The sequence below is a fragment of the Suricata suricatta genome, chromosome 1 (assembly GCF_006229205.1).
Source record: "Suricata suricatta isolate VVHF042 chromosome 1, meerkat_22Aug2017_6uvM2_HiC, whole genome shotgun sequence".
Taxonomy (NCBI): Eukaryota; Metazoa; Chordata; class Mammalia; order Carnivora; family Herpestidae; genus Suricata; species Suricata suricatta.
The window spans coordinates 95,644,716-95,663,805 of NC_043700.1; the positions used below are offsets into that span (position 1 = coordinate 95,644,716).

Sequence of the window (19,090 nt, forward strand, 5' to 3'; positions counted from 1 at the left end):
CATATTTGCCCCTTTGAAGCAAACTGTAATTTAAAAAAATTAAGTATAAAGGGCTACTATAATACAATCTACTAAGGCAACAAGATAAACTGAATATGCCTAAGTACCTTAGGTACTCTAAAGAAAGAAAATCATAAATTAATATGGTCAAGCAAAATCACATGACTTACCATCTGTTTCAATTCTCCTACTTAATGTAATTCAGTAACTCACTTCTCAAACTTTCAAAACAGTATTAAATAAAAATACATTAAATACAGCTTCATTAGATTCACAATCATTTCTAGTGCTATCGGTATTATTTATACTGTTCTTTCATGCCTCATAGAGTGTTAGTAACTTTAATATGCCCTTGACTACTAATTACAAACACTGAATTCACAGAATACCGTAGTGTGGCTTCAGCAAATATCTGACGTAGCCTTGCTTCTGTTTCCCCATAAAATCTGTAACAAATAAAATATATATAAGAACCAACTTTTAGTGTTTTTAAAGTTTTGTCTACCAAAGCTCATCTGACTTCTCAAATATTTCCAGAAAACTTAAAACTACTTTCAAAAATTATTTTCCAACCTCAATACTTATACACAATTAAAAGCAAATTTTAAGTATTTCAACATACGAATGCTATGCATTCATTTTTTTGAAACACATTTAAGAAGTATTTAATAAAACTGTTTATTCTATTAAATTATGCACCTACTTGCTTATAATTTCAGGACCATTAATTACAGAAACATAGGCTCCGACTTCATTAGCAACAGCCCTAGCAATCATGGTCTTCCCAGTCCCTGGAGGGCCATAAAGTAACACTCCTCTAGGTGGAGGAATTCCTAGAAGAAAAAGAAGACTGTGTTCAACAGTACCAGGTTTCTTGTGTCATCATATGACTGCAAGCATGAAATGTACATTTACTTTGCTTCACAAAACCAAAGAGTCAGACCTTCTGACCCTGCCCTTTCCCCTCAAAATGTACTAACCGGCCCAAACACTGATCTCCAGCAATGACTTTTTCTCTCTCTGTAGACCCTATCAGGCCAGGCACACTGGTAAAAAAAACTGGCTGGACGCCCACAAAATTGCCATGCCCCAGCCCACACAGCACAGCTCAATGATGAGAACACAAAGCTTAGATAAGAACAAGGGCATCCAAACAAGCCATCAATCTTAATTTTCATCCAACCAGCCATCTTAAATTATATAAACATCCCTAGCAAAATGTTGATCCACGAGTTCATTCCATATATATAGAAAGAGAGACTCATAGAAAGGAAAAGGCAGAGAAAGAGATGGTAGGCACCAAATACATGCAGAGGATCTGGGCAGTTACCACACAGAGGAATCCCTGAGTTTTCTAGGAGCCAATCACTTCCTTAACCACTTGCTTCAATGCAAAGAGATTTGCACACAGCTACATTTCCTAACAAAGAAGGTTTATCCAACATATTTGAATGTTTGGTTTACTTCTTTGGTCATTACAGCTGATCTAGAAGTACGTGGAAGAATGCAATTAGAAGAAATAAGGCTGCAGCTAACTTACATTACAATCTAAAGACATCAAGCATGAAAAGAGGCTCACAGTTTAGCTGGCATCTCCCACAGCAACTCACACCTCCTACCATCCCTACCACTCAGGAAAGAAAAACAAGAAGAGAAAGTGAGCAATTATTAAAGAAGTGGAATGAGCCCACTGCTCTTTATTTAGAATTTAATACTTCTGGGTGCAATACACTGAAGAAATCATACCATAACTCTTGAAAAGTTCAGGCTGCTTGAGAGGCAATTCAATTATTTCTCTGATTGTTTTCAGCTGACTATTTAAGCCTCCTATCATGTCATAAGTTACTTTGAATTGGTTGTCTTGCTCTTCTGAATTTGTACAAATCTTTGTAAAATTCACTCTAGTTGTTGAAGAAATAAAGTAAAAAATATCAGTGTGGCGCTTTGCTCCCACATAGGCTGACATTAGCAATCTCTCTTCATTGACAAGTTGCTCATTTCCTCCTTTGGCCGACTCAAAACTACATTTCAGTCCCGTGACTTCTGCTGGTTCAAGTCCAGTGCTGTCCCTAGGACTCTGGGTAACATCCAACAAAATGTCACTAGCTTTATTTATCATTCCGTCATCTACTGGCTTGCAAGGAGTACTGCTTGATGCTGGCTCCCGAGGCTCTTCCAGGTCTAACTGGCTCAGCTGTAGGGCTACATCCAGGGTACTGGCTTCTATGCTGGACTGTTCGCAGGCCATTCCTTGGGCATCAGTGTCATTCTGAGGCCTTCTCAATATCATGCCATCTGTCCCTTTCACTCTCAACACTTGCAACTTGCATGGTCGTCCATAGAAGGTACAATACAAAAAGTTGCCAGGTAAAACAATCTTGCCGTCTAGAAAATAATTTTTTTAAAATATATGTTAGCAAAACTCTTACCCATTTAATGTTTAAATAGCAATTTATTCCTTTTATTAACAAAACTAACTGAAAAACTAAATCAAAGATAAGTGTATTAAAAAAATAACTGCCAAAAAAAGAGACAACTTAATATTCCCAATTGATAGAGCACTATCTGGAGAGAGAAGGACAAGATAACTCTAAAATCTTCCATACTCAATACATTTAGGATTCTATCAACTATGTCAGCACAGAGCCAGGCATTCCACATCTAATAATAAACTCACCTAAAATGGCACATGTACCTAACACTCCAAGGTAATATTTCTCATAGGAAAGACCAAGAGCTCAAGGGTTAAAAGTCTCAGTTCTAACACTGACTTTGTCCATAGACAAGTCATGTATTCTCTCCAATGCTCAACTGCCATTCAATTAATTGGGAAGAAAAAATCCTATCTCAAAAGAATATTAATTCATTGAGAATACCATTCTCCACATTATGTTGAAGAAAACTATGATCTATATAAGACCTCAAAGACACATTTCTTTATTTACTGCTACCTTGCTTCCTACAATTTAAAAACTATTTAAAATATGCCTCTCACCTAGTTTTCTCAGAAGACAACCAGTCAGCTCTTCTTCATTAATATCCACATTTTTGTCACTGTAAAGGGCAGGGGAAGTAGAAATCAGCATCAAGTACACCAGAAACTGAAACGAATATAAATTACATATACACAGTTGTAATGCAGACCTAGTCAAAAGAATAATTAGTTTACAACCTGGAAATGGTTTATACAGTTCTAGAATGATTTACGCTTTTCAGATACTTCTTACAGCCATGAACAAATGATTTGCAATTTGGTGTCCTAATAATCAAAATCAATGTTCTTCAAAATATAGAATACTATTATTGGATCATAAATCATTTCCGTTAATTCCATCCAGTATTTTGTAAATAGAATACAAAATGTTAAAAGTACATCACACATAGAAAGGTTAAATACAGCTTAGAAAAGCATTGCATTCTTACATATACCTATATAACCACACATCTATATACTCGTGTATATAGGTACACAGGTGAGTACATATGTGTACCATCTCTGTGGATGTATACATACACTGGATCACAATGAAAGGTATTTTGTGTGTGTGTGTCATAGTCAACAACATTTGAAAAACACTGATCTAAATTAACCATCCCTCTTCTGAAATTGCCTAGCTGGAGAAAGGCTTTTACTCATAGCTTACTTCACTCCTGTTCTATAATTTAGAAATTATCTTCAGGAAAATTAAGTTCTAATAGGACATTACCTGAAGAAGTACAAATAAGAAAAAGGGAGAATAATGATGTAATGGAATTATATTCTGGAGAAAGGGCATGCCTAAGGAAAAATGAGAACCCCTTCTTCTAATGATTGTCTTTCAGGAAGGTTGCTTTAGTATAAGAAGTAGGTACATTCAAAAATCATTACACATGTGAAGAAACATATTCTTGGACAGTTCTCAGAATAGGTACATTTTTCCTTCATCCCCATGTGTACGTAGCCCATACCAGCAGAGGAGGCCTACAGTTGTGAGGTCTGCCAGAGTGGAAAAGAGATAGTTTAGCTCAAGAAGAGGTATATTAGCAGACCCATCTGGTCCAGCTCTAACCCTTCTTCTCCAATCACTTTATGAGCAACAAAACCGATAGTGTCAACTTCATTATTTGCAGATTCACCCCCCTGCTACAATTTATTTGTAACCACCAAATCAGTGCTAGCAGAGCTTGCCTAGGCATTCACGGACATGTGTAGAGCAGGCAAAACGCTAGAGCTGAGGTTGGAAAAGCACTCTTGTTTTAATTCTTCCAGAGACAACAAGAGGATGGAGAGTAGAGATGGCAGGAAGCAGTGCAGTGCACAGCAAACAGGTCAGCTCATGGGCCAGTGGAAATTTGAATCCTAACTCTGATCTCTGTTAATGAGGTGGCCTTAGGCAAGCACTTCTGAACTATCACTTCTCTTTTAAAAAATAAAGAAGTGAAAATCTATCAGAAAGAGTTGTCTTGAGATTATAATGTAAGATACATATGTTTTTATACTAAATATGTACTAAATATATTGTTACTAGCATTTACTATTATATATAACATATGTCAAATATATATTTAAACATAAATATGTAACATTAAATATAGATACATATACATTGTTAATGCAGTATTCACAGCGACTTTATAGAACATATGTAGCACTAATAAGGAGAATCAACTGTGTATTCATAGAGAAAGAAACACAGAACAAGAATGAAATTTCAAATCAAATATATATATAAACTACACAGGAAAGTATATATCCTTAAATGCTTAAATTCACTTGTTTATAGAACTCTGAAACCAGTTATATTTAAATCATTCCTGTTTATTAAACTCTGAATAGAAGACATTCACAAACGTGTATAAGAATGGTAAAAATATTGACTAGGTCTTGCGTTTAAAAACTGAATAGGTGCAGATAAAAGAACTTCCACTAGAAGGGGCTCTAACCTAACCAATAAAATTTTTCAGAAGCAACCGAAGAGTATAATCCACAGACTAAAATTACTGATTTATCTTACTGGAAATTAAGTCTCTTGTCTAAGCTCTGCTGCCACATTTAAAACACAAGATTTTTTAAAATGAAATTGTAAAAACCAAGCTTCCATTTAAAACACATCAGTCCCTGTATAGTAAGCTATGTTAGCACCTAAGACTGCTGCGCCCTCAAGAGGTCACACTAGACAGATCATCAAAAATGTAGTCAAATGATGACTGCAACCAGCAGCACTGTCTCAAAATCAAGACAAATACTGTTTGACCTGTGCACAACTACTACCTAACCCAAAGAATAATGGGTAAGTTACTTCTCCTCACTCAGGCCATTTCCTCATCTTTAGAAAGGGATAAATATGGGCACCTTCCTGGATGTTCGGAGGCTTAAATGAGAGAAGAAAGAGGGAATAAGTGTGTGTGCTAGTACACAGCTGGTGCACAACACAGGCTGAGTTCTCTTTCCCTCTTCCTTTTATTTTACTGTTCTCTAAAATGTTACTAAGTTCTCTGAAAAGTTTCCTGGTTTATAAGAAAGAAAAATATGCTAATGCTCAAGCTTAAAATCTACAAAAGTATCAAAAGAGAAGAAAACATTTTAAAATCAAACTAATGACTAGAAAATGTTTTTTGATTGTTGCATATTAAGTAAACACATCCCCAAAATGGTTAGTAAGGTAGTATTATAGTATCAAAAGATGCTTTTTTAAACAAATTTGAATATGCAAACTAAGAATATCAGAATATGCAAACAGAACATTCTAAACAATGGGTGATACACTTTAACTGTATTGATAAGATGACTCAAATTAGTCTTTGATGAGTGACTATTTCAAAATCTAATATATACAACTGTTTTATTAGATTGAATAATCAATGAGTTAAAATATATAAACAGGTACTTTGCTTAAACAGGCTTGATTAAAACTTATTTCTTGCCTATTCACAGTAATCTACTCCCTCCTTTACATCTCTGATTATATTGTAAACCAAGATGAAAACTATTGTTGAATATACATCAGTAATAATTCCTCTCACCAAAAATATCAGGGCAGACTCTAATCACAAGGCACTAGAGTCTCTAGTCCATACATTATGTAGCACTCATCTAGCTTGTACTGTCTAATACAGTAGACCTCTAGACGCTCACCACAGACGGCTATCAAGCACCTACATGTGGCTGGTCCAAATTGAGATGTGCTGCAAGTATAACATGTACATTGGATTTTTAAGAATTAGTTTGAAAAACAGAATGGAAAATAACTTATTAATAGTTTTTTATAGTTATTATAAGTTAAAATAAGACTTTATAATAATTGGCTTAACAGTAAATATTAATCAAGTAACATTTAACTAATGAATAAATTACATATTAAATGAAACATTTCACCAACTTCATTTTCCTTCTTAAGTGTGGCTACCAGAAAATACAAAATTATATATGTGGTTCACATATGAGACTCTAGTCCTATTTCTACTGGGCAGCACTAATCCAGATTGTCACCAAAGAAAAGCATCAAACCTGAGTGCCACGTCCATTTCCTCAGCCTGAAGCACAGCACCCAACAGAGGCTGAACTTGAATGGCATCACCAACCTTCACACCCACATTCTTCTGAGCCATTTCACTTAGGCCAACCTTGCCTCCAGGAAATCCTGCCACAGGCCAGGCCGTATAGACCTGCCCAGAACACAGGAAATAAAAATGAGAGAAAATAAACATTCATAGAAGATCATTAATCTATAAGGCAGAAAACTAAGGACAACTAAGTATATGGATCAGCAAAACACAGTCCTCAGCCTCCAAAGGAGTTACAATCTGACACAAATTACAAAACAATTTTTTTTCATTTCAAGATTTATTTATTTGGGGGGAGTGGGGGACAGAAGATCCAAAGTGGGTTCCTCGCTGACAGCAGCAAGCTCAACGCAGGGCTCAAACTCATGAGCTATGAGATCACGATCTGAGCCGAAGTCAGATGCTCAACAAACTGAGCCACCCAGGTGCCCCCAAAACACTTTTTAAATAAATATTTAATTATATCTTTTTGTGAGGATTACGAATAATCCCACAGACAAAATGGTAGAAGATCTGAAAAGTAATTTATGAAAAAAGACAAAGGCATTAACATGTAATAAGAAGAAAATGGGACAAAATACTAAAGACAAGCTAAGGTAATCCAGCCTGGCGCATAAACCTCATCCAGGAAATGTGAAGGAGCTCTCGCACAAGGGCTTCATGGGAACGTGGATCTCAGACTTAGATGTTAAGGGAGAGACGTGAAGATTTCCAGTTCCAGATAGTGGACTGAGCTCACACATTTATAGTCTCCACAAGACGCAGTAAAGAACTTTTTTCTTTCTTTTTTTAAGAATAATGAAGAGAATTAGAAGTGTGCCATCAGCATATAACAGATTTCAAGTCACGTTCAGAGGACGCCGCTGGATGAGAGAACACCGACTGATGAAGCAGCAGAAGACAGAGCAGAGCCAGAGGCTGGCGGCAGGGGAAGAAGCCAACCAGGCAAAAGTGATCCAGGAAGGGTCCTGGGTTTCAAGTCTCAACTATAATGAAGAGCAACAAGAACAAACAACCGATAACAGGAGAGGTAATCAAATATTTGTATATAAAAGAGATGACTTTCATACACCCAAATAACATTTCTATGAAGAAATATAACTAACAAACTGGAGGAGACAGGGCTGCTAGTGTGTGTGTCACCACCTTGGGAGAAAAGGCCTCTCTCTACATTATGACATTCAGAGGCTACTATTTCCAGGGTAGTCATAGACATCCAAGGAAGGAAAAGTTTATATAGATGTGAGGGTCATATAAAATACAGTTTTTCATGTATTACTTTGTTGAAAACTAAAATAAAAAACACTGCAAATCTTTCTAAACTAAGGAAATGCAGAAGACTCTTACCTCTTGTTTTCCATCCAAGCTGGTGAGCAAAACTGGTCGCCCTATACATATATTTGCAGATTTCATAGTGTTGACTCCAAGTTGAACAAGGGAATTCTGGAATGTTTTAGGAACTTTGTCATCTACCAAAAAGGGAAAGAAAATTATTTTCACACTATTTTATAACTACTTTCTGTTAGGAGTCAATAAAAATCTCCTATCCATATAACCAAATGAATGCACTTGCCATACCTGGAGAAACCACAGTTCCAATTCTCTTTATTGTAATGAAAAGACTTAAAATCAAACCTTTCTAAGAGTCCACTGACTGACAATATGAGTGCTAACTAAAAAAAGATGTCTTATGGGGTAGGTATTAATTTGCATCTTTTAAGAAAAATGATCTCTACCTTGATTAAGAAGGGGGCAGGATTAATACCTGCAACAGGGCTTTTCACACTTGCATAGCGACCTTTCGCACTACAGGTTCGGAGTTGAGTTGGCTACTAGTATTCAAAGGCTTGAGCTGGGGAACTGGCATTTGGTTCTGGAGGATTAAGTTACACTTCCACTTCTGATCCACATGAGAGCAATTAGAGTTGTCGTTTCTAATCTCAGGAACACATGGATAAAATAGTAACACATGTCTTATTCCTTAGGCAAGTATACACTAACCAAAATGACCATTTTAGTGTTTGCAACTTTGGCCAAGGAAGGGGACCCAAATCCAGCCCAGCTGGCAACCTCTGAAAATGATGTGCTAACATGCCCACCCCTGCCCAGCCACCTCCTCAAGTACACATTTGGTCCTTCCTCTGATTCTTGTATAACCCTATGCTGCCAGATCCTAGCATTTATCATCATAATATACATGTGTTTTACAGTCTTTCTCCTAAACCTGTGCTGCTTTGGCAGGAATTGGGTCAAATTCATCTTTGTATCTCCAATACATGGGAGTGCATCAAATATAGCAGTTGAATATAGTGAACCATAAATTAGTGAACATAGCAGATGGCTACACAGCATTTTACTTTTCCAGCACAAAATCAACAAAGCACTTATGAAATTTTAGGCTGTCACAAACTTTGTTATAAAATTTATTATTAGACACATACACCATAATTATAGTTCTCTAATATTCATGTTCCTTAATAAAAAAAGATATTTTGAATTTAAAAGAAACTAAGCCAATAAAAAAAATCACGAGGTATACCTAATTTATTTTTTACCACTACAAAATAACTACACAACATGTTAATTTTGTCATCAGCTTAACAAATCTAGGAAAACAAAGCATCTCACAGAGCTAAGATTAACAGTGTTGAGCATTTACAAAATAAGCATATTACACAATATGAGGCTAAAAAGAAATTCAACTTTCCTATGGAGCATTAGGTCTCTTACAGTTTACTCATCAATAACACCAATGCATCCTTTAAATGACTTAATATTCACTTTTCTGCCACTTCTTTCTTTATAAACCTCAATGAATTACCCTTCCCTCTTGAAAATTACCTCCCAAGTACATCCAGTCCTTTGCAAGATTCTAGGTTTTCTTCTTCCTTCCATCCTATCCTGCACATTCACCATGTACCAGGATTTGACAAGTCACAGGCTTCTCTAAACACTCCCCTTCATCCCTATCACCAATGAAGATCATATTCAAATTCTCATTCACTGGCCTGATTTCCTAATACATCTCCATGCATTCTCTTACAGTTCTCATTCCTCCAATACTGTACTTTAAAAATATACCTCAATATCCATTTTCCCTTTTAACTATACATTTACTGAGCACTTTATGTGCCAAATTAACTAATGAGAGAGTAAAGGTCATTTCAAACAACGATACCCTCTTCTTGTTCTTTCAGCAAACATTTGTTAGGTGCCTACAACATGGCAGATAAGTTAGGCACTAGGAATGCAAAGTAAACAAAACAGACAGTCCTTACAGAGCTTATAATCTAATAGGATGAGAGAGTTATTAAACAATCACTGAGTAACTCTGTAATTGTAAACTAATATTAATACAACGAAAGAATGACTAAGAGGGCCATTAGAGCCTATGAGGTGGAATCTAATTGGGAAAAACCAGAGAATGCTTCTCCAAGGAAGTAATGTTGAAATTCAGGAATTAACTTAATGAAGAGGGAATAAAGAGAAGTCCTGGCAAAGAGAACAGCTTGGACTGTTCTGGTACTGGACAGAAGGGAGGGAGAATTATATATCTGAGTACACGCAGAATGGCAGGAGACAAGAAGGGGCCACGTAGGGAAGGTCAAGACCTCCGGGGGAAGTAAGCTGATATCAAGCTGCAGAGTTCCTGACAGCAACCGAAGATCACTTAGGTGTAAAAAGCAGGCTCATGACAAGATGTTCGATTTTAATGATCATTCTGGCTGCACAGTGTGGTGGGGGGTTGGGGGGAAGGGGAATGGGGGGTGGCTAGGGTAGTAGTCCAAGTGAGAGATGATGGGGTTTGAGATTAAGGTGCAAACAGTGGGAATAAAGAAGGAGAATGCAGGTGATAAACAAACCTTGGTAGTGACTGGATATGCAAGGTCTGTGAGAGATGCCATGGATGACTCCTAGGTTTCTGAATTTTGCAATGGAAAAACTGAACAGGTCCTAGAGTTTGTTTTGTTGTGAAATATGAGTTTATGAGGTCAGTCTTTTAGTACCCTTGGAAAATCCAAGGAAGAGGTATAGCACAATGCTACACAAAGTGCGGTCGGCAAACTATTTGTTACCAATTCATGATGGGATAAGTACAGAAAATAAGGGTTTACTTAGAAGTTTTTAATTACAATTGGACAGAGTAATCATACATCTGTTGAATCTAATAAAAATTCCTATTTTTAAGTTTAATTTTCTAGTTATTTCTTTTCATTGTATTTACAACAGCACTAAGCTGTGACATAAGATATTTTTAAAATTTCCCTACAAAGTTTTAGTATTGGTCTAGAAGACAACTAAACAAAGACTCAGAAGTAGTATAAATCGCAAGCATATATACCAAAATGAGGAGGATATAAATGGAAAACCATGAACACTGGAGGAACTTGCCAAAGAAAGATTTGTACAAAGAGAAAAAAAGGGTTTCAGGACTAAGAATTGAGGAACTGAAACATTTGGCAGCCAAGTAAAAGATTAGCCTACAAAGGAAAGTTAAAAACTATGTACCAACAGAAGGACAGAGAAAACCTAGGAACATTTAATGACATGTAAGTCAAAAATTAAAATTTTTTTAAATTTTTATAATGTTTATTTTTGAGACAGAGAAAGACAGGGAGAGCACCAACAAGGGAGGGGTAGAGAGAGAGGGAGACAGAATCGGAAGCAGGCTCCAGGCTCTAAGCTGTCAGCACCAGAACCTGACATGGGGCTCCAACTCACAAACCGCGAAATCATGACCTGAGCCAATGTTGGACACAACCAACTGAGCCACCCAGGCACCCCCAAAATTAAACTGTTTTAAGAGAAAGCTAAACAATACCAAAAGTTGCTGAGAGGTCAAGTAAGGGAAGTAATGAAAAACTGTCCATTGTATTTAACAACATGGAGATAATAAGTTACTATGGCAGGTACAGTTTCTATATAACAAAATAGAAATAGGCTAAGGAGGAGGTGAGAGATGAGGAGACAGAGACATACATTTAAGAAATGTGGCAATGAGGGGCACTTGGCTGGCTCAATCACTAGAGCACGCAACTCTTAATCTCCACGTTGTAAGATGTAGATCCATGCTGGATGAAGGGATTACTTAAAAAACCAAATCTTAGGGGGAGCCTGTGTGTCTCAGTCAGTTAAGCATCTGACTCTTGATTTCAGCTCATCAGGTCATGATCTCGTAGTTGGCGGGTTCCAGCACCACCTTGGGCTCTGCGTAGGCAGCATGGAAACTGCTTGGATTCTCTCTGTCCCTCTCTCTGCCGGTTCCCCACCCAGTCTCTATCTCAAAAATAAATGAATAAACCTTTTTTTAAAAAAACCAAATCTTAAAACAGAAACAGTGGCAATTAGAAGAAAATGTAGAACTTTTATTTTGATTTAAGAAGAGAAAGCGGTAGGTTTAAATTTCAATAGGAAGGAGCCAGTTAAAAAAACAGGTTGAATATGCAGGACAAAACAAGTTGTCCTCTGACTCCTAAAGGAAACGGAAAACACTGTGATAACTCTAAAATTGTGTTTAGGGTCGACAGTAGACAGAAATAAAAATCTTGCCACTAGATTAGCTGGTGTTCTATTTTTTTCGAAGCTGCAACACACAGCTTCAACACAGAAGCTTTGCCAACTACGTAACTTTTCAGGTAAATTAGTTATCTTAACTCAAAGGAGCTGTTATGTAGGACAGTGGCTTTAGAGCCAAATACAGCCTGCCACTTAATACCTGTAGAACCTGGAGCCAATCACGGTAACTATTCTTCCTCTGTAACTACCTTCCAGGGTTTCTGTGAAGATTAAATGACATAAATGTGTAACATGCCCAACCTACTGGTAACAGTACGAGATAACTGATAGCTGTTATTAAATATCAGAACCTGTGTAGTAGAAGAAAAAAACCTTGGAGGCTTTCATTCTTAAAGACACAGCGCTCTCTCTTAGGAAGGATGTATCCACATCTGCACTGAACCGGGGTTTAGTTTTCTGCTGTATATATATACTATGCTCGCTAGCTTTAAGCAATTTCGCAGTTAAATATGTCGTGGATCTTAAACAAAATACAGTTGTTTCAAGTGTAACTTACAAATTCAAAACAATTCATAAAAGAGATGGCTTGACATAGCCACGGGCAGGGCATTTCTGCCTAACTTCTTTCGTGTAGGCGTGGCTTCGGGCATCTTAACAAAATTCTGTGCCACTCTCACACCTATGCCTCAACCAGTTTTCAGAAGCCTCTGCATCATAAAAACGGCATCGCTAGGTATACGCTTTCTCAAGTTGCTCTCCCGGCTTCAGGGCTCCCACCCAGAACTCTTTACCCTTTTCTAAAAAGTTGGTCACCACCAGAGTCCCAGCCGCCGCCGCGATGGTTGGCCCAGCAGGAGGAGCCGAGGGCCCCGAAGAAGAGGAAGCAGAAGAGGGTGAGATTGAACCATTCTCTGAGCTTCGGTTCAGCCGTTTTCTGTTCTTCTTGGAAGACATGATCAGGAAGACCTGAAAAAATCTACCGCAAAGCCGGCTCAACGTGCTCGGCCCTGTGGAAGAAAAACTTCCGGGGCAGAAGGCAGCGGGCTCCGCCCTGCACCGTAATCCTCCGAGTGGAGCGTAATTGAAGAAGGAAAACGGCGTTTTCAGAACTCGTCGTCTTTGAAGAAGTTGAAGAGGTTCTGACTTTTAACAAAGGAAGATGGATTACGTGAACACAACCGTCATTTACATTGTAAAGTCCTGAAAGACAGGATTTTTTTTTTTATCTCTGCCCTCCTTCCCTATTCCTGAACAAATGTCTGTTGACTTAAACTAAACACAGGTGGAAAAGTTTCTCCTCAGCTTTCCTGAAAGAAGGCAAATTCTTGAGAGGACCTGGTGGACAGGACTTCGTGAACTCTTCGGTAAAGTGCTTACAAAGTGGCAACGTTAGCTCAACTCTCAGATAGATGGGTGGCACTCTTCTAAAATTTACGGTAGCGACTTCAACTTAAGGACTAGGCGGAAGGTTGACTTTAGAAGCCGAACCGGTCGTTCTAGGACTTGAAGATGCCGCCATTTCTGAGCGGGCGTCTCTGGCGCGCAGTGTTCATGCGGACCCGCGGCGAAAGGCTCTTGGCAGGGCACAGCCGGGCCTCGGGCGGTCCGGGTTGCAGGTGGGACGCTCTCGTCGGAGCGGACGTGCTGCGAGCAGAGCTGGACAGATTTGGGGGTGTCTCGGTGCCTCTGGAGCGGTTTCGCGCCCTGGACCGCCTGGACGCCGCCTCTTTCCAGAAGGTCTTGCAGGGCAAGTGTGCCTGGGCGGAGGGGTTCCCTGGCTTCCTGAGCTTTTCTAATGAAGTAGCAGGGTCCTGCGTCCACCAATTATGCTCTCCGCGGATCAAGTACCGAGCCCTAGGGAGAGAGGGCAGCGTGACCTGTATCAGTTTCCCCTCTTGTTCTGGTGCCCTTTCCAGGGAAATTTCTGGGGCAGTTTTGTAAAATGGTGACTATCCCAGACTTTTGTATCGGCAGCACTAGTTTCTGGTAAACTTTCTAGCGTGTGACCTTAGGCAAGTTCTGTAAACTACCACTTACCCTTCCATAAAATTGGTTCGAAACTCAGGATTGCTGAGGGTGAAGTTGGATAGTTCATGTAAGGTGCTTAGCACGGTATCTGTCGCACACTTAACGCTCAGAAGGTGTTAAGATTATTTCATTGTTATTTATTAATATATACTGACCCTTAGTTATGCGGAGCACTTTGCCCGAAACAAAACTGTACAAGTGGCGGACAGTGCGTGGGCCGGAGAGGGTCTAAATGGTCAGTTTTGGAAGCAAATCGGATCAGGCTGACTCATCAAAAACTAGACTTTGCTTCTACTTAAACAGCAACAAGTCTTTTATGATTAACCAGAGAGCATGGTGGGCTGTTTGAGTCTTCAATAAGAAAACTCTTCACTCTTGCACCTCAAGTTTAAAGATTAAAAAAGAAAGCTTGGATGGAGGAGCCTTCATTCTGAGAGAAGCCCGTGATTGAGTTGGAGTTTTTCAAACTGCCCATAGTGATCCTTATATTCGAATTGAAGGCCTAGCATGGAACTTCAGCCATTGAAAGATGCTCTCGCTCTAAACGGAAACTTCAGATCATCTTTACCCTATTGTGCAACATGGCAAGTGGGCATCTGTGTTAATATAATTGAGCTGGTTATTTCATTCTCTAATTATTCTCATTCCCAAACTGCTTACCTCTTCACTTCGTTTCTCTATTCGTGAATAATAATTAGAAGAACCAAATAAATGTTCTTCCTCTAATATGTCCATGTATGTGTGGGTAGAGACAGGTATTTATTGCGCTCACTTGTCACTTGTCAGTGGCCAGGTGGTTAAAGCGCTACCTTAGCCAACAAGGCAAAACAGGAGGGTTGGGGTTGGAGTCACATCCGGGTTTCAAGTCCCAGGCCTTTGACAAACCAACAGTGAAAATATTTGCCTCTTAGGTTGCTTATGTGAACAATGCCAGCCCTAATTACTTTACTGGATAGATAAGGTGATCTAAGATACATTATATGAAACTAATTTATAATCTATGTAGTACCATATACTTTATAGTTTTTAATAAAACATTCTATTGCATTTATGAATTGTATTGCTAGACACTTAAGAACTTCACGAATATTCATTTAATTCTCATAACAATTCTGTGAGGTAGATAGATACTTTTCCCTCTATTTTGAAGGTGATGGTACTGAAGCACAGAGAGATTAAGTAACTTCCCTAGGCTCTGGAATCTGTTCTTAATGCATTATGTTGTCTCTAAGAGGTAGTGCAAATTTTGTTACTAGTCAAACTTGAGCTTTTTCATTTGACTGGAATGATTGAGGAGGAAATGGGAACTTTCTGGAATGATAGAAACATCCTATAATCTTTACTGGAGTGAGTTACACAGGTGTACGCATATGTTAGAATTCGCTAAATGTACACTTAAGATTTGTGTACTTCTTGTAATTGTGTGTCAATTTTAAAAAGATTTAATCAGAGAAAGAGGGAGGTGAGAAAGATCTGAATCCATAGCCCCAAATCAAGTCTTTATAAAAGGCTCCCAAGTGTTTGTCACCTTGTTAGGTACATTGACTTTGAAAGAGGTAGAGAGCATGGTCCTTAACAGTCACTTACTGCACAGCTGGAGAAGAGAAGAGGGAAAAGAATTTAACCATTAAATAAATAATCAAGTCTTCCCACTACCACACACACACTGCAAGATTATTGTAAAGATTAAGTGAGACGATGGATGGAGAACGTGATTTGAGAAGTTTTTCTAAAACTGCAGTATTCTTTTTTTTTAATTTTTAAAAATTTTTTTATTTATTTTTGAGAGACAGAGAGAGACAGTGCAAGCAGGGAAGGGTCAGAGAGGGAGGGAGACACAGAATCTGAAGCAGGCTCCACGCTCTGAGGTAGCTGTCAGCACAGAGCCCGACGCGGGGCTCGAACCCACTAACCGTTAGATCATGACCTGAGCTGAAGCCGGATGCTTAACCGACTGAGCCACCCAGGCGCCCCTAAAACTGCAGTATTCTTAAAAAATAAAAATAAAAAATGAGCAGTATGGGGGTGGTGTGGGGTTGGGTGTTCAGTAGGTTAATCATCTGATTCTTGGTTTCAGCTTAGGTCATGATCTCACAGTTGGTGAAATCAAGCCTGGTGTTGGGCTCTGCTCTAAGGGCATGGAGCCTGCTTGGGATTCTCCCTCCCCTCCCCTCTCTCCCCCTCTCCGCCTTTTCTCTTCCTTTCCCCCCTCACTCTACCTTCCCCCTTCTTACACACACTCTCTCTCATTCTCTCAAATAAACATTGGGGAGGAAACTGCAGTATTCACTCATAAATTAAAAGCGGTAATACTTGCCTTTCAGGGTTGTGAAAACTTAATGAGATATTATATGTAGAGTGTCTAGAACTTAGTAAGGACCAAATGTTAGCATGTTTTTCCCCTGACTGAATCTTAAGTAATGAAGTAAGAGAATTTACAAAAATCAAAAACAGAAAAATCTATGTTCATCTTGGTATTATTGATAATAAGAATTAGAAATAATCTAAATATCCAAGAGTAGGCGGTTGGTTAAGTAGTGTTCAGTATACCTATTTGAGAAAAATTAAATAGTCATTAAAAATTTATGTTCATTAAAAATTTTAATGACCTAGCAAAATGTTTATATGTCATAAAGACATGCTATAAATTATATATGGTATGATGTCAATTCCAGTGTTCATTGAGAAATGCCAAAATTTAAATGTTTATCTCTGCATGCTATTAAGATGAAGTTTTGATTTCATTACATTTTATTTTCCAATTTTCCAAGAACTAGTATATATTATTTAAAAACAAAGAGTATTAACCACCTTGAAATTTATAAGCCAAAAATATTATGACAGAACTGTTAAAGAAAGAATACATAGAAGCCCATAATGGTCATTTTCAAAGATTAAACCTAAGGATGTTAAAAGGAACAGCATCAAAATGGAACCAATTATGTGCCACGCATTGTGTCAGTTGTTACATTTTGGGATTCCCTGCCCCATCGCCCAGCTATCTACAAGGTGAGGTGGATGTTTTAAGATGGCTTTTTGGAAGAGGTGACATCCTGAGATTAGTTTTTAATTCTCCCCCTCATTTCACTGGAAAATACTTACGGAATTTTATCATCTGCATTTTAGCTGCAGTACAGCAATGGAGATCAGAAGGTAGAATAGCAGTATGGCTGCACATTCCCATCCTCCAGAGCCGATTTATTGCCCCTGCTGCTTCCCTGGGTTTCTGCTTTCACCATGCAGAGTCGGATTCATCCACGCTGACACTGTGGCTGGGAGAAGGACCCAGCAGATTACCAGGATATGCTACACATCAAGTAGGAGTCGCAGGTCAGTTTCAAACCTTTTAGAAACTTACTCCACTTTTTTTTTCTTATAGCTAAGTGATAGTTTATTCATGTGTAATGAATAATTTGATGAAGTGATTATCCTCCTTGGGACTATTGAGTAGTGCTTTAAATAGATGAAGTTTGCCTTATGATTTAGCAGAGGGCAGCACAGAGAGCAAGTTTGGTGTTTAGTTTTCCAGAGGATACATTTGAACATTCTTACACAGATATTTGAACTTCCCTACTGAAATAGTAATACTGAATTGGGATCAGGGAATAAATTCATTACTGTAAAATATATTAGTACTGATTATGTGAATGTGTAAAATAAAAGGTAACTTTTAGGATAAATTTAAGGTCAAGCAAAGCAGATGTTTGATGATTTGACATTATTTAAAGATATTTACATTAAATTATAGTGCCCAACAATTTAAAATAGCATAATTTAAGTATACTATGGAATTTTCAAGTTACTGATTAACTTCAGAGACATAGTCTTGAGAGAAGATTTGCTTTCAGTTAATTGTACATGCATCAGAATCAACTGGAGGGCTTGCGGAAAACACACTGCTGAACCCCACACCAAGAGTTTTTGATATAGGTGTTCTGGAGTTTTGCCAGAGAACTTGCATTTCTAAGAAATTCTCTGCGGCTACTATTGATGTCAACACTACTCCCTGGACCATCCTTTGGGAACCAGGGTTAAGAAAATTTCTAGATTTCTAGGGGCACTTGGGTGGCTCAGTCAGTTGGATGTTCTACTTCAGTTCAGGTCACAATCTCACAATCTCACATGTGGGGTTCAGGTTCAACCCCACATCATGCTCTGTGCTGACATCTGGGAGCCTAGAGCCTGCTTCAGATTCTCTCTCTCTGCCCCTCACCTGCTCATTTTCTTTCTCTCAAAAATAAACATTAAAATTTTTTTAATTCTTAGACTTTTAGAAAAACTGAAATAGTTGAGACTTCTTATGACTTAAAATAAATGAAAACAGTATTATATATAAATTAGTAATTGGACCAATAATTTTGTTTGCCTTCATATAACTTATAAGTTTCTAGAGGTAGTTTGCACCTTTGAAATTAAAAAGTTGTTCAAGAATGTCTAATATTTTCTATGTCCATGATCTCACTTCCCTGTAGCAAATAGAGACATTTATAAATTTCCATTCAGCTCTATTTCAGAAAACTACTTGATAATTTGATAGCACCTTCATACTTCATTAGAAAGTCATAGAGATAATTATCAATTTATTGGTACAAATTTTTAAGTTAGACTTTTAAATCCAGTTATTACTACAGAATTGGTAATATATCCTATAAAGCCCTTGTTTATAAGTAAATACTGTACTTAAGATATACCATAGGAGTTCAGGCAGTGAGAGATCAAGAACTCGAGGAGTCTAGGGTGTCTGCATAGCTCAGTCGGTTAAGCGTCCAACTTCAGCTCAGGTCATGATCTCGCAGTCTATGAGTTTGAGCCCGGCATCAGGCTCTGTGCTGTCAGCTCAGAGCCTGGAGCCTGCTTTGGATTCTGTGTGTCTCTCTCTCTGCCCCTCCCCTGCTCATGCTGTGTCTGTCTGTCGCTCTCTCTTAAAAATGAATAAACATTAAAAAAAAAAAAAAAAAGAACTTGATCTGTCTTGAGTAACTGATCTATGATATGAAGTGGC

The 19,090-nt window shown here is 38.1% G+C and overlaps 2 protein-coding genes across 13 annotated transcripts in view; one reads left to right on the top strand and one right to left on the bottom strand.

The window, feature by feature from the left end:
* The window catches only part of SPATA5 (spermatogenesis associated 5), a 325,548-nt gene extending 312,492 nt beyond the window's left edge, over window positions 1-13,056 (bottom strand). For all 8 annotated transcript variants that reach the window (XM_029941225.1, XM_029941230.1, XM_029941224.1 and 5 more), the window contains exons 1-7: window positions 12,852-13,056; window positions 7,891-8,012; window positions 6,488-6,645; window positions 2,996-3,054; window positions 1,747-2,385; window positions 704-833; window positions 390-446 (exon numbers count right to left, since the gene is read on the bottom strand). In XM_029941225.1, the coding sequence (XP_029797085.1) occupies window positions 390-446; window positions 704-833; window positions 1,747-2,385; window positions 2,996-3,054; window positions 6,488-6,645; window positions 7,891-8,012; window positions 12,852-13,014 (1,328 nt within the window). In that variant the 5' untranslated portion in view covers window positions 13,015-13,056. The remainder of the gene's footprint in view (window positions 1-389; window positions 447-703; window positions 834-1,746; window positions 2,386-2,995; window positions 3,055-6,487; window positions 6,646-7,890; window positions 8,013-12,851) is intronic.
* Window positions 7,557-19,090, top strand: part of NUDT6 (nudix hydrolase 6) — a 47,245-nt gene continuing 35,711 nt past the window's right edge. Inside the window, exons 1-3 of one of the 5 annotated variants that reach the window (XM_029941261.1) lie at window positions 13,555-13,676; window positions 16,982-17,097; window positions 17,215-17,418. In XM_029941261.1, the coding sequence (XP_029797121.1) occupies window positions 13,570-13,676; window positions 16,982-17,097; window positions 17,215-17,418 (427 nt within the window). In that variant the 5' untranslated portion in view covers window positions 13,555-13,569. Of the gene's footprint in view, window positions 7,574-13,554; window positions 13,808-16,981; window positions 17,098-17,214; window positions 17,419-19,090 lie in introns of those variants that run through there. The other 4 variants (XM_029941279.1, XM_029941256.1, XM_029941269.1 and 1 more) reach the window with 4 other exon arrangements.